We start from the raw sequence: 13,033 nt of genomic DNA, 5'->3' as shown, positions 1-13,033 counted from the left end.
ATTCAGGTTGTAGTTCTTCCAGTAACAGATTTGTTGGTTCTTCTGGCAGTCCATTGTATATTCAATATCTTTCACCAACACCATAGTTGAAATGCACTGGTCTCCCTTATTCATTGTCCAGCTTTCCCATGCAAATGAGGCAACTGAAAGTACCATGGCTTGGATCAGGGCACACCTTAGTCCTCAAAGTGACATCTCTGCTTTTCAACACTTTAAAGAGGTCTTTTGCAGCAGATTTGCCCAATGCAATATGTCGTCTGATTTCTTGACTGCTGCTTCCATGGATGCTGATTGTGGATCCAAGTAAAATGAAATCCTTAAAAATACTCAAAATATTAGCAAATCGAATCTAGCAATAAAAATTCTATAAGTGTTTAAAAAAATTAAGCTATGGCAATACAATGACAAATTTAAATGAAATAGGCAAATTTCCTGGAAAAGCACAAATTACCAAAACTGATAAAAGAAATAAGAAACTTAAATGGCATTATATCTATTAAAGAAAATGAATTCATTGTCAAATACCTTCCCCCCAAAGAAAACTCCAGACCTCAGTGGCTTCACCATTTAAGGAAGAAATTGTAACAATCCTACATACCTCTTTCAGAAAACAGAGAAGGAATATTGCCCAATTTGTCGTATGAGGTCAACATTACCTTGATAATAGAACCTCACAGAGATACTACAAGAAAAGAAAAACTACAGGCCAGTATCCTTTATAATCATGGCCAAGAAAATACTTAAAATATGAGCAAATCAAATCTAGCAATAAAAATAAGGATAATACATTATGAACAAGGTAAGCTAATCCCAGCAATGCAAGGTTGGTTTAACCCTGGAAAAACTGTAAGTCACCATATTAACAGAATAAAAGAGAAAAGCCATATGACCATCTCACTGGATGCAGAAAAAGCATTTAACAAAGTAAAAACCTTTCATGATAAACTGTCTCAGCAAACTAGTAATAGAAGAAAACTTTCTCAATTAGATGAAGGGCATTCATCATACCAATACATAGTATCATGCTCACTGATGAAACTCTGAATACTTTACCCCTGTAATTGAGAATAAGGCAAGGATATCCACCTCAACATATCTATTCAGTATTGCAGGTGGCAGTGAGGTGCAAAGGAATGAACATATATAAAGCTTTTAGCATACAGTCTAAAAGTTGCACAGCCAAATCAAAACCAATCCCCTCGTCATTGAGTTGATTCCAACTCATTGTGACCCTACCCACATAGTGACCCTATAGGAATAGAAATACCCCATAGGGTTTCCAAGGAGCAGCTGGTGGATTCAAACTGTCAGTCTTTTGGTTAACAGCCTTAGCTCTTAACCACTGTGCGCCACCAGGGCTCAGCACACAGTATCAAACAGGTATCTATAAAAGATGACAGACCGGAAATATTAAGATTGTTCAGGATGGAAAGATGCATGCTGGAAAGGAATTATTTTGTTTAAATCAATAAAAAAAAAATAGATAAACTATAAAACTCAGTGCCATTGAGTCGATTCCGACCTGTAGGGACCCTAAAGGACACAGTATAACTGCCCCATAGGGTTTCTAATGTGCACCCGGTGGATTTGAACTGCTGACCTTTTCCTTAGCAGCTGTAGCACTTAACCACTACCCCACCAGAGTTTCTGTAAATAAACTATACCCACTAAACCCACTGCCATCGAATCAATTGAAATAAACTATAGAGAAGACAAAAACAGATTTTGAAAAATCCAGATACCGCAGAACTTTGGCAGGGCAGGGAAACTTCTTGAAGCTTGAGAGTACATTTGGAACAGATAAAAAGCAGGAAACGCATACGTCTGGGGGGTAGGGAAGGTCAAAAAGTACTGATAATTTCAAAGAATTCTAAAAAGGATACTGTCATGAGCCACGATCCAGGGAAGCTGAACCCTTTGGGTTCACTCCTGGCATGGGGGAGGGAGTAACAGCTGGGGGGCCATGTGCTGGTTTCTCCCCCAGTGCTTACTTCCTAGTAGAAGTGAGGTTTTGGTGCAGTCATGACAACTCTTCCCTCTGACAAAGGTGCAACAATGGAGCAGGTCACCCTGGATTGAAAGTACATACCCAGGGGACCTAACAACAACAACAATCCAGGGCGGATTCCAGAAAAAAAAAAAAACAAAAATAAAAAACCAAACCCACTGCAGTTGAGTCAATTTGGACTCCTGGTGACCCCATGTGTTACAGAGTAGAACTGCTCCACAGGGTTTTCCTTGCTGTAATCTTCATAGAAGCAGATCTCAGGACCTTTCTTCCAAGGAACCACTGAGGTAGGTTTGAACTGCCAACCTTCAGGTATTTTCAAAGAGCAAACCGTGCGCACCACCCGTGGACTCCAGGCCCCTCCTTATCCTCTGGTCCTGCTGCCCACCTCCAAGCAGGAAGCTGCGGTGCAGTCACTTCCGCCACAGAGGTAGCCGATAACAAAAGCCAGCACAAGTACATTCTGGAAGGGAGGGATCGCTGAGCCCCCTAAGTGAGGTCACACCAGTTAGCAGTTAGAAAAGGAGGCATTTCTTACACTTGCTAAAGAGTTTGACGCTTGTGAAACATAAACAGGAAGTGGGAGCTCTCCAAAGCGACCTGAAGGAAATACACTCCCAGTTTGGTCAACGTGTGAATCCGCGTTCTCTAGCTTGTCATGAACACTGCCCATTAATACTGACCCTCCAAACTGCACCCAGTCCCACCAGTGACCCCATTTTTTTTTAAATTGACCCTTCGCACAGCCAGGTCACTCGGCAGCGGGGTAACTGACCGCAGGTGGGGAAGGCTTAACAGTCATCTCTCAACTCCCTGAATTTGCAGGGCAGGGGAGCGCAGAGGTCAGTGAAATCCCCAGCCGGGCCTTGTTTTAGTCATGAATTTCCACTGGCTCCCTTCTCTGACTGTATCAGCGCGGCTCACATAGCCTGGCTGGAGTTTCAGCTGTTCTCCCAGCTCCAGGCTGAGTTAGAAGGTCACAGAGACCGGACTTTTCTGGGGGAGGTAGGAGGGAGCCTCTCGCGGCCTAAGCCAGACTGCAGCGATCTGGGGCCGCTGGAGGAGGCCTTTCTGCCCCAGGGTCGGGGTAGTGGATTAACTTCTCCTCCTCTACCCTGGTCTCTTGGTTCGTATTAAATTAAAACAAACAAACTAAAAAACTAAGGCTTCTTCTCTTTTTTCTCCTTCAGCCAGTGGCCCCAATACAATTTTCCCAGGGCTGCCTTCCCCTCATTGCCCAATTTATCCTCTTCTCAGAGGTTCCTGTAAGTTCAAGGGCAGGGTCGGTGTTTGATTCATCACTGTGTCTCTAGCAGCGAGCACAATGCCTGGTACAGAGTTGGGAGCTCAGTAAATGTCTATCTACTGTGCGAATGCTAAGACTTCACTCTAATGGGCGAATCGTTTTTTCTTGTCTCTTTCCTCCTGCCATGAGTTCAGACCGCAAAGGCGTCGCTCAAGTTCCTGGCAAGCAGGGACTTGGCCGACCCGGGGCTGGCACCCCACGTCCCCAGGATCTCGATCCCTGGGCCAGCGCAGAGGGCCGTGCAGTCCGCGGCGCGGCCCGAGCCCCGGCCACGTGAAGCGTCACGCCCCGCGCTGTTGCAGGGCAAGCGCCGCAGCCGCGATTGTGTAACGTTGCAGCCGGAGGGGAGGCGACCCGGGACGCCTCTGTTCCGGAGAAGGCAGAGGAGGGAGGGAGCGGACGGCGCAGCGCACTGTCTTTTTCTATGCTAGACTAGCCGGGGGGGTGGGCACTGGGGGACCCAGGGGGCGTGCAAATTGGCGCCGCCCGCCGTTATACTGTGCCCGGGAGCACAGTTTCGGGGGAGCACGGAGCCCGCTCCGCACACCCTCGGCGGTCAGGTGCGCGCAGCGTGCTCGGCAGCGGCCTCGGCTGCCCCAGCGCTTGGCTGCGGGCCCGCTTCCCATGGGGTGACATCCGCCCCGCCCCTCGGCCCCTCCTCGCGGCGGGCAATTCCTGGACGCGGGGCTGGGGGGGGGGGCGGGTGGGGGCAGGGAAGCCGGGACCGAAAGAAACCCCAGCCTCTGGGGATGGGAGGGGGCCGGGCGACTCCCTCCGCTGCGCGCCGGTTCCTCCGAGCGGGCCGGGCGGGGGAGGAGGAAGAGGGCTGGGCTGGAGCGAGCAAGGGGATATTCCTCTCCCGGCTTGAGTCAGACGCGGGCGGATCCGTCCTCCCCCGTTCCCTCCCAGGAGACGGGAACTTACTTCATTTCCCTGGGGCAGGTTCGCCCACGTTACCAACCCCCAACCCCTAGCTCCGCGGCACCTTCCAGCTTCCGCGCCCCCCACCCGGCTGGGTAGGACCTAGGCCCCCCTGCCTCCCCCTTTTCGGGGAAAAGCGGCCGCAGCCGCAGACACCTGGGGACTGGGGGTGGAGGCTCCCTTGCAGCCGCCGGAGCGTTGTCCAACACGTGAGGCTCATGTGATGAAGCCGGGGAGGGCGGGCAGGTCGCTCCTTCCCTCCCCGGCAGCGGCCAGACGTGCCTGGAGTCACAGGGTAGAACACGTAGCTCCAACCCACCCACTCGCTCCCATTTAACCCAGCCCGCAGTCTCTCCATTACTCCTCGGCTCGCCGCCCCCCCCCACAGGCCCCCACCCCGCCCTCACCGCTCCCCACCTCCCGCTCCCTCCCGCCTCCTCGTCCGCCCCACTTCTCATTCACTTGGCTCGCACGGCGCAGACGGCGCTAGGAGCTCACACCGCCAGTCTGTGCGCAGAGTCGGAGCCAGAGGCCGCCGGGACACCGGACCATGCACGCCCCTAACTGAAGCAGCATCTCAACGCCGTATCTCCGGGGCAGCCCAGCGGATTACAAGGCGCTCAGACTCAGAGGAACCCTTGGGAAAGACTCCTGAAGTCCCCTCCAGGACAGTCCTCACCTCGACGCCCCGCTAGCGCAGAGAGAAACGCGCAGTGGCCCCGGCTCGCCGCACCATGGAGCGGATCCCCAGCGCGCAACCACCTCCCGCCTGCCTGCCCAAAGCATCAGGACTGGAGCCTGGAGACCTACCAGGGTAAGTTGGCACCCCTTGACCCGTTCAAGTCTTAACTCCAGCCCTGCGTTCTGCGCCGCTCTTAACTTGGAGCAGCTACTGGCGCATCCGGGGGTTCTTACCCCGTCAGGACGCCTGCAGCCGGTGCGCACGCGAAGTCACGACCCTTCCTGGCCCCTCTTTCTGCAGAATGGATTTTGCCCACATGTACCAAGTGTACAAATCGAGGCGGGGAATAAAGCGGAGCGACGACAGTAAGGTAAACGCACCGCGACCCTTGGGACCCCGCGCCCTAACCCCTCTCGCGCGCTTAGTTGCCAAGAAAAGTTTCTGGCTTGAGGTTGGCGGTGGGGGGGTGGGTACAAGGTGTGGGCTCGGTGCCCCTACTGAGTAATCTGGAAAAGAAGGAGCAAAAGGTGGTTCTGGATGTGATTCTACTCCCCTGCGCTATTCCTCTCGCGACGCGGGGGGCTTCGCATCCGCTACCCCAGGCGCCCACCACCTCCCCCATGCGCCTTGCAGGAGACCTACAAACTGCCTCACAGGCTCATCGAGAAGAAGAGACGTGACCGGATTAACGAGTGCATCGCCCAGCTGAAAGATCTTCTACCCGAACACCTCAAACTTACAGTAAGTGAGAATCTGGCGGCGCTCCAACCCAGCTCCTCTGCCGGGAGGGCAGGCGGGGGTCACTCGCCTCCTGCAGGCCCCGCGGGGAACTGCAAACCAGGCGACCGGATCGGAGCTGGCGGATGGCTCTGTGTTAGGTACCCTTCCCCAGACCTAGGGTTTTCTGGAAGTCTGATACAATGAGGGGAGAACCACTTGGATCTCTCCAAGTCGTCTCCAACATCAGTTTCCCTTCTTGTTTTCAAGAGTTAAGACGTTCCCTTCTGGTGATTTTCAGGGTTCACCAGTTTTCCTAATCTAAGAAGCTGATCAGGTAGCATGCAGATTTTATTTACCCCTTTTTAAAAAAAGGGACCGGGGACTTGTTTTAGTGTGTGGTTCTAACGTGCAGCCCTTTGGTGTCAGAAGCCAACAGCTTACTAGCTTGGCAGCCTTTGGCTGGGGAAAGGGAAAAAAAATAGTATTGGGAGTGGAAGAAAAAAGCTGGAATGAACTAGAAGTTCTGGAAGGGTGTGAGGCAAGAAGCTAGGGAAAGCCTTTTGGCTGCCAGACACAGTAGAAGTCCCTTCTCGGGCTGACACCACTGCAGAGAAATGTTATCTCCGGATTCCCCTCCGTTAAGGTCAGCCGTGGCTGCTGGAGGAATTTATCTGTCAGAGCTTTTTCCTGAGGTAGCTGCCGCTCTCAGAATGCCTCCAACAATAGGTGACATGAGTTTTTTTATTCTTTAATCAGAAATTTATATGTGTGTGTGCAGGTATACTTTTTAAAAACGTTATCTACAAACTTACAACTGAATTTAGTCAACCAGGAAAGGCAGTTCCATTTCCCTCTAAGGACAGTTCTCATTCCTGGTAAGTGTCCCAGAAGTAGGACTTCTCTCACCCCACTGCTGACTAAGGTTCTTTTTTTTCCCCAGACTTTAGGTCACTTGGAAAAAGCCGTGGTTCTTGAACTTACCTTGAAGCATGTGAAAGCACTAACAAACCTAATCGATCAGCAGCAACAGAAAATCCTTGCCCTGCAGAGCGGTTTACAAGTCGGTGAGTGCCCAAGTCTGGCTATCATCTCAGAAGAGTTTTAGCACAAATAGAGAGCCTGTGGGCTTCAACATCTGGCATAAGAAACATTCCCGCAACCAATCGCTGATGCACATTCGTTGGGGCGTCAGGGGGAGGCAGTTTTATCTTTCCTAAAAGGTCAGACTTTTCATTTGGAATGCTGCTGTGTGCCACCTGGCATGAATACAGATTAGTCCAATGATAAAGTATTTCTGTGGCATTTTGGCTTAGGAGTTTCTTGGAGAGTTTCCCCCCTCCTCTTTAAAATGCCTAGGCACCTCTCATTTGCATCGTGGGTGTTTTACAGTTGGTTGTCTTAGCCCTCTTTCACTGGGGAAGAGATGATGGGTATGCCCCGGCGTTTCCTGTGGTTTTGCTTCCTTATCGCTCCCATGTGTGGGGTGATTCTGGCAGGATGACAGCAGGACTTTTTCCTACATTTCATGTGGTTCCCTGAGTAGCCACTAGGTATCTTGTTGAATTGCACAATCTACCGAAACCAATAAGATTTCATCATTCGTATCTACTGACTTCCAGAGAATCAGAGTCACCTTCTAACCTTCCAGACGCACCCTTTCCAAGTAATACTGTTCAGATTGGTGGAGACGTTGGTCTACCCACTCCCTTATTCCTTTCTTCTCAGCCTTCCTTTCCAAGGCGAGCCTGATGGGAATCACAAGAACCCAGTGAGTGCTTCTGCCAGTCCCCCCGTTGGAAAATTAGGAAGATGATCATACATAATTTCTTGGGGGTTGCGGATAGATACAGATGTAGAAGAGGCAAATACATGGAGCAAGAAGATAAAGAAAAGATTTAGAAGTAGAGAGCCTATTTAAAGAGGACAGCATGACCACAACTTTTATAAGTCATTGAAAATAAGCTTGTTTTTGAGTGATATGGTTCCTTCATTTATTTTATGGTTATCTGGCCTCTGTCCATCTTGCCACTATGAGTCAGTGCTCTTCTGTAAATTGGCCCTTTGATTTATAAACACATCAGGATGTTCATTGCTGTGTCACTAATGATGAAAACCCTGGAACAACCTACACATTCAAGAAGTGGTCTCTCTTAATAATGGACCATGTCTATGATGGGATATTATGCAGCCATTAAAAATCATACTTTATCACTGGGTAGTAAAGTAGTAGGGTTATAAACCATTTTTACTTTATTCTTTGTACTTTTCAGTGTAATCCAAATTTCCTGAGTATATTATTTTTGGAATTAGAAGCACAAACGGGCAAATGCTATTTTTTTTTTTTTAACAAAAAGTCTCTGGAATATAGGTATCCAGGTGAACCATGGGCACTTCTGAGATGTCTCCCTTTGGGTCTGTGTTTCTCCAGGTGAGCTGTCGGGGAGAAGTGTTGATGCAGGTCAAGAGATGTTCTGCTCAGGTTTCCAGACGTGTGCTCGGGAGGTGCTTCAGTACCTGGCCAAGCACGAGAACACGCGGGACCTGAAGTCTTCCCAACTCGTCACCCACCTCCACCGAGTGGTTTCGGAGCTGCTGCAAGATGGTACTTCCAGGAAGCCATCAGACCCAGCTCCCAAAACCATGGACTTCAAGGAGAAACCCAGCTCTCTGGCCAAAGGCTCAGAAGGGCTTGGGAAAAACTGTGTGCCAGTCATTCAGCGGACTTTCCCTCACTCGAGTGGGGAACAGAGTGGCAGCGACACAGACACAGACAGCGGCTACGGAGGAGAATTGGAGAAGGGTGACTTACGCAGCGAGCAGCCATACTTCAAAAGTGATCATGGACGCAGGTTTGCCATGGGAGAAAGGATTGGCCCTATTAAGCAAGAATCTGAAGAACCCCCCACCAAAAAGGGCAGGATGCAGCTCTCAGATGATGAAAGCCGTTTTTCTAGCAGTGACCTGATTGGCTCCCCATTCCTGGGCCCACACCCGCACCAGCCTCCTTTTTGCCTACCCTTCTATCTGATCCCACCATCAGCAACTGCCTACCTGCCCATGCTGGAGAAGTGCTGGTATCCCACCTCTGTTCCAGTGTTATACCCGGGCCTCAACGCTTCTGCTGCAGCCCTCACCAGCTTCATGAACCCAGACAAGATCTCGGCTCCCTTGCTCATGCCCCAGAGACTCCCTTCTCCTTTGCCAACCCATCCATCCATTGATTCTTCTGCTCTACTCCAAGCTCTGAAGCAGATCCCCCCTTTAAACTTGGAAACCAAAGACTAAACTCTTCAGGGGACCCTGCTGCTTTGCTTTCCTTCCTTCCTTACTTAAAAAAAAAAAAAAAAGTTTTTGTGAATGCAGTGAGAATGTTCCAGTGTGTATGCCGAGCTAATCTGAGACGTGGAGAGAAGATTCAGGGTGTGGGTGTATGCGTATGTGTGTGTGCGTGCGTTTTGTGTGCCTGAGTGTTGGTATAGAACATGAAAGCTCCTTTTGGCTTAGGGAAGACACGAAGGAGTGCCTGACATCAGTAGATTTAGGGGGCATTGCAGCACACTTCTGGGCTTTTCCCCACCCAGAGAATAGCCTCCCTTTGATAGGAGTCAGCTGGATTTTCAAAAGCTTCTGTGAGTCACTCTTCAGTTTGGGAGCCAGGTCTGTGGCTTTGAGAAAAAGGTACTTTCAAAAGAGGACTTTCTGGAGCATAGCTCCCAGCCAGCTGTTCTGACCCCACCCTTGTCCTTGTCGTAGTGACTCACCAGACAAACGGGGAGAGGGCAGTCAGACTAAGCTTGGGTGCGATTCTGCTAAAGTGAGGTAGCAGACACTGGCATCGCACAGCAGTGGTTTGGGGAGGTTTCCCTCAGGTATGCTTCCCACCCCTGCCTCAGACGAATAAAGAGAATGTAGTTCCCTACTCAGGCTTCATAGTGGTTGGCTTATTAAGGAACTGAAAAGGGCTGCCTTTTACAAGCCAGAGGAGCCCTGGTGGCGCAGCAGTTAAGTGCTCGGCTACTGACCGAAAGGTTGGCAGTTCCAACCTACAAGCCGCTCTGGAGGAGGAAGATGTGGCCATCTGCTTCCATAAAAAGATTTACAGCCTTGGAAACTCTGTGGGGCAGTTCTAGTCTGTCCTCCAGGGTCGTTATGAGTTGGAATCACTCGATGGCAATGGGTTTGCACAAGCTGAGCTGCCAGGGAATGAGGGAGGAGCTTCCTCGGGACCTCTGGCACCTGTTTCTTGGTCTCACTATTAACACTTGCTGTCCAAGGAACCAAACCAGGGTCTGAGAGATGCAGACGTCAAGTTCTGAGCACCCCAGAGGGCACAGAGCTGAGTCATAAATTGCTACCTTCAACAGAGCTAGACTCAGTTTTCATTTCTATCCTAAAACTCCTTTTAACCAAGCTTTAGCTTCTCAAAGGCCTAACCAACCCTTGGCACAGCAAGCTCCTTTCTATAGGCTAATTCCTCTTGCCTGATGGTATATGGAGTGTCCTTACTCCTAAAAAGAATTCTGTCTCCTTCAAAGAAGTTTTCTTTTCGGTCCGGAGTACATGTTTTCCTGATTTGTCCAGCTAGCCCTGCACCAGCTTTTCAAAATGCACTATGCTCGATGGCCGATTGTGTTTTAACTTTTTCTTTTCCTCTTTTTATTTTGGTATCAAGTCGTTGCCTTTATTTGTAAAACTGTTATAAATATATATTATATAAATATATTAAAAAGGAACATGTTTCAGATGTTTATTTGTATAATTACTTGATCTACAAAGTGAGAAAAAAATGAATGTATTCCTGTTTTTGAAGAGAAGAAGAATTTTTTTCTCTAGGGAGAGGTACAGTGTTTATATTTTGGAGCCTTCCTGAAGGTGTGAAATTGTAAATATTTTTACTTATGAGTAAATGTTAAGTAGTTGTTTTAAAATACTTAATAAAATAATCCTTTTCCTGTGGAAGAGAAAGACAGTCTCCTGCGTTTTTTATAATCAGATTCGTGCTGTGGCCGCCTTCTGTCCTCACCTCTTGACAGAAGAAGGCAACAACTAGTTAATCTCGATGTGATTTCATTCAGCTTTTTCCATGCCTTGTATTCAGAATAAGTTTAGTCAAATTAGCAGGTAAAAACAATTTTTTTTTTAACCCTTGCCAGGAGTTCACAATCATATGCCTATTTTAGGAGTTAAGAAAAAGGTGCATTTTTTATTTTCCAGTTTGCTTCAGTCATGGTTCTTCAGAATTGGAAGGAAAACCAAGGTATAAAATTGTGTGTTGGAATGTCTGAGGAACTTGCTGGAGGGGTAGGCACGTTGAGGAAAGATTTAATGGGTCATTGTGCAATAGCAGTTGGTGCTGGGGATAGCGCCTCTTTGCCAAGGCAGTCTAACTTTTTCAAATCTAGCATGGTCTAATGGATTTGCCATATCCTGCCTTCTTGTTGCTGGAGGCAACGTTCCATAATTATTTTCTACATCCTTCCTGGACTTCCTCTCATTGGGTGTGTTTGTGTGTGAATGAATATCGGTGTTGCCTAGTCAAGTGCTCTTATTTTTAAAGAAATTTTTAAACTCCATGGGAAAAGAAGTGGGAAATGACCAGGTATTTTTGCCTCTCCTCTCCACTTGGATTTGTAGCGTTCCTGTCGAATACTCCCTCTGATATTTCCTGATGGTCAGTGTGTGGGTCGCCATGCACCAGCCCTCACGGCATCTGAGTCTCCCAGAACCCTCTGCTTCTCTGGAGCCCTTGCAGGGAACCTGCCCCCAGGGAGTAAGTTCTCAGCCAGGCAGAGGCACCACCTGCTAGTCAGGACTGTTTGCTTCAAATGTCACCTTCCCTGTGTCCTGATGAGCCAGCAGGCGAGAGTAGGCATTGCCTCCCTGATGCGAGGTACAGACACATGGCCTAAAAGGCACAATTATCCCTGAGCGGAGTGGTGTCATGGATGGAGACCTACCTAGATCAGGAGTCAGGATCCCTGAATCTGGTCCAGTCTTTGATGGCCTATTACCTCTCCCTCAGAACAGGTTTTTGACTCAGTAAAACAAGGATTCTGAGAATGACCTCACAAGTTCCTCTGTCAGGCAGATAGCAAATTTCGTCAGTCTCTCTCCCCCAGCTTCTCAGGGCCTGAGTCTCCTGGTTTCCTGCCTGCTAAACCCCTGAATCCCTCCACAAGTTGCTAGGCTCTTCTGACTAGATTTTTCCTGTAAAAACCCAAACATGTCAAGTTTATCCTGGTGAAGGAGCTGGGCAGAAATCAAGGCCATACTTTTGCATGCCCGGCTCTTTCCTGGGCCATGACTCAATGAGTAGCTCTGGGGACAGAAGGAAGTGGTTCAACCAACCTGAACTAAAAAAAGATAAGAGGGTTGACACACAGTCAGCCCAGAATCCCCCTCTCCTACTCTGACCACATCAAACACCCCCAATGGTTGCTCTGCCCCTCTGCCCCCGTTTCTGCCTCTCAATAGCCCTTGACCTTCCTTCTCGCCCTGTCTCAGCAGAATCCAAATGGTGGGCAGAGGGAGGGGGGAAAGGGCTTGCACCCCAGCCTTTTGGGCATTTGGGACAAAGCAGGCATCTGTTTAAAAATTGGGGTGTGTGAGTGGGGCGGGGGGGAAGCCCTGGCTTTGAGGCCGAGGAGAGGTGTCAGGAGGCGAGAGAGAGGAGCTTTGGGATCTGGCCGCCCTCAGACAGGGCGTGATCCTTTCAGCTCCGCCGGGCCTGCCGAGATGGTCTCACCCAGCGCTGACCTGCCTCGCCTGTTGACACAACGTCACGTTTCCGACTGCAGCCCTTTCATGTGCGGCCCGCGGCTAAATGCGGCTGCCGGTTCCTGGAAGCAGACGTGCCTGGCACCGCGTCAGCAGAAACCTGATTCCCGGGGAAGCTTGGCTTGGCCTCGGGATCGCTCGGCCCCCAGAAATAGGGCCTGGCATCGGCCGCCGGGCAGCCCCCGCCCGCGCCCAGCTGGAGGGAATTCGAGCCCTCTCTTGCAGGGGTGGGAGGCAGGGTGGAGAAGGGTAGGGAGCAGGATTTAGACAGAGCATTGAGACAAGGGCCTAATTAACTGGAAGCTTCCCTTCGGTCATCCCTCATTAATGTGGCTGAACAACCTAGAATACCATTGTGGATACTATTATAATGCACCGTTTGTAGATAAACCTTGAGCCCTGGTGGCACAGTCGTTAAACAGTGGGCTGCAAAAGGTTGGAGATTTGAACCTACCAGCTGCTTCTTGGGAGAAAGATGTGGCAGTCTGTGACAGTCTGTGACTGCCATAAAGATTACAGCCTTGGAAACCCTATGGGGCAGTTCCACTCAGTTTTATAGGGTCACTATGAGTCGAAATTGACCCAATGGCAACCGGTTTGTTTTTTTTTTTTTGGTTTA

The 13,033-nt window shown here is 49.6% G+C and overlaps 1 protein-coding gene across 1 annotated transcript; it reads left to right on the top strand.

Annotated features, from left to right (window-relative positions):
- Positions 1 to 4,649: 4,649 nt before the first annotated feature.
- On the top strand, positions 4,650 to 12,146 carry BHLHE40 (basic helix-loop-helix family member e40). The gene is made up of 5 exons (XM_010590030.3): positions 4,650 to 5,049; positions 5,218 to 5,287; positions 5,551 to 5,658; positions 6,578 to 6,701; positions 8,066 to 12,146. Exons 1-5 carry the CDS (start codon positions 4,970 to 4,972, stop codon positions 8,920 to 8,922), a joined length of 1,239 nt encoding a protein of 412 aa, XP_010588332.1. The 5' UTR covers positions 4,650 to 4,969; the 3' UTR covers positions 8,923 to 12,146.
- Positions 12,147 to 13,033: the final 887 nt, after the last annotated feature.

Source organism: Loxodonta africana, chromosome 22, assembly GCF_030014295.1.
Source record: "Loxodonta africana isolate mLoxAfr1 chromosome 22, mLoxAfr1.hap2, whole genome shotgun sequence".
Taxonomy (NCBI): Eukaryota; Metazoa; Chordata; class Mammalia; order Proboscidea; family Elephantidae; genus Loxodonta; species Loxodonta africana.
This window is presented reverse-complemented; position numbering and strand designations above follow the sequence as displayed.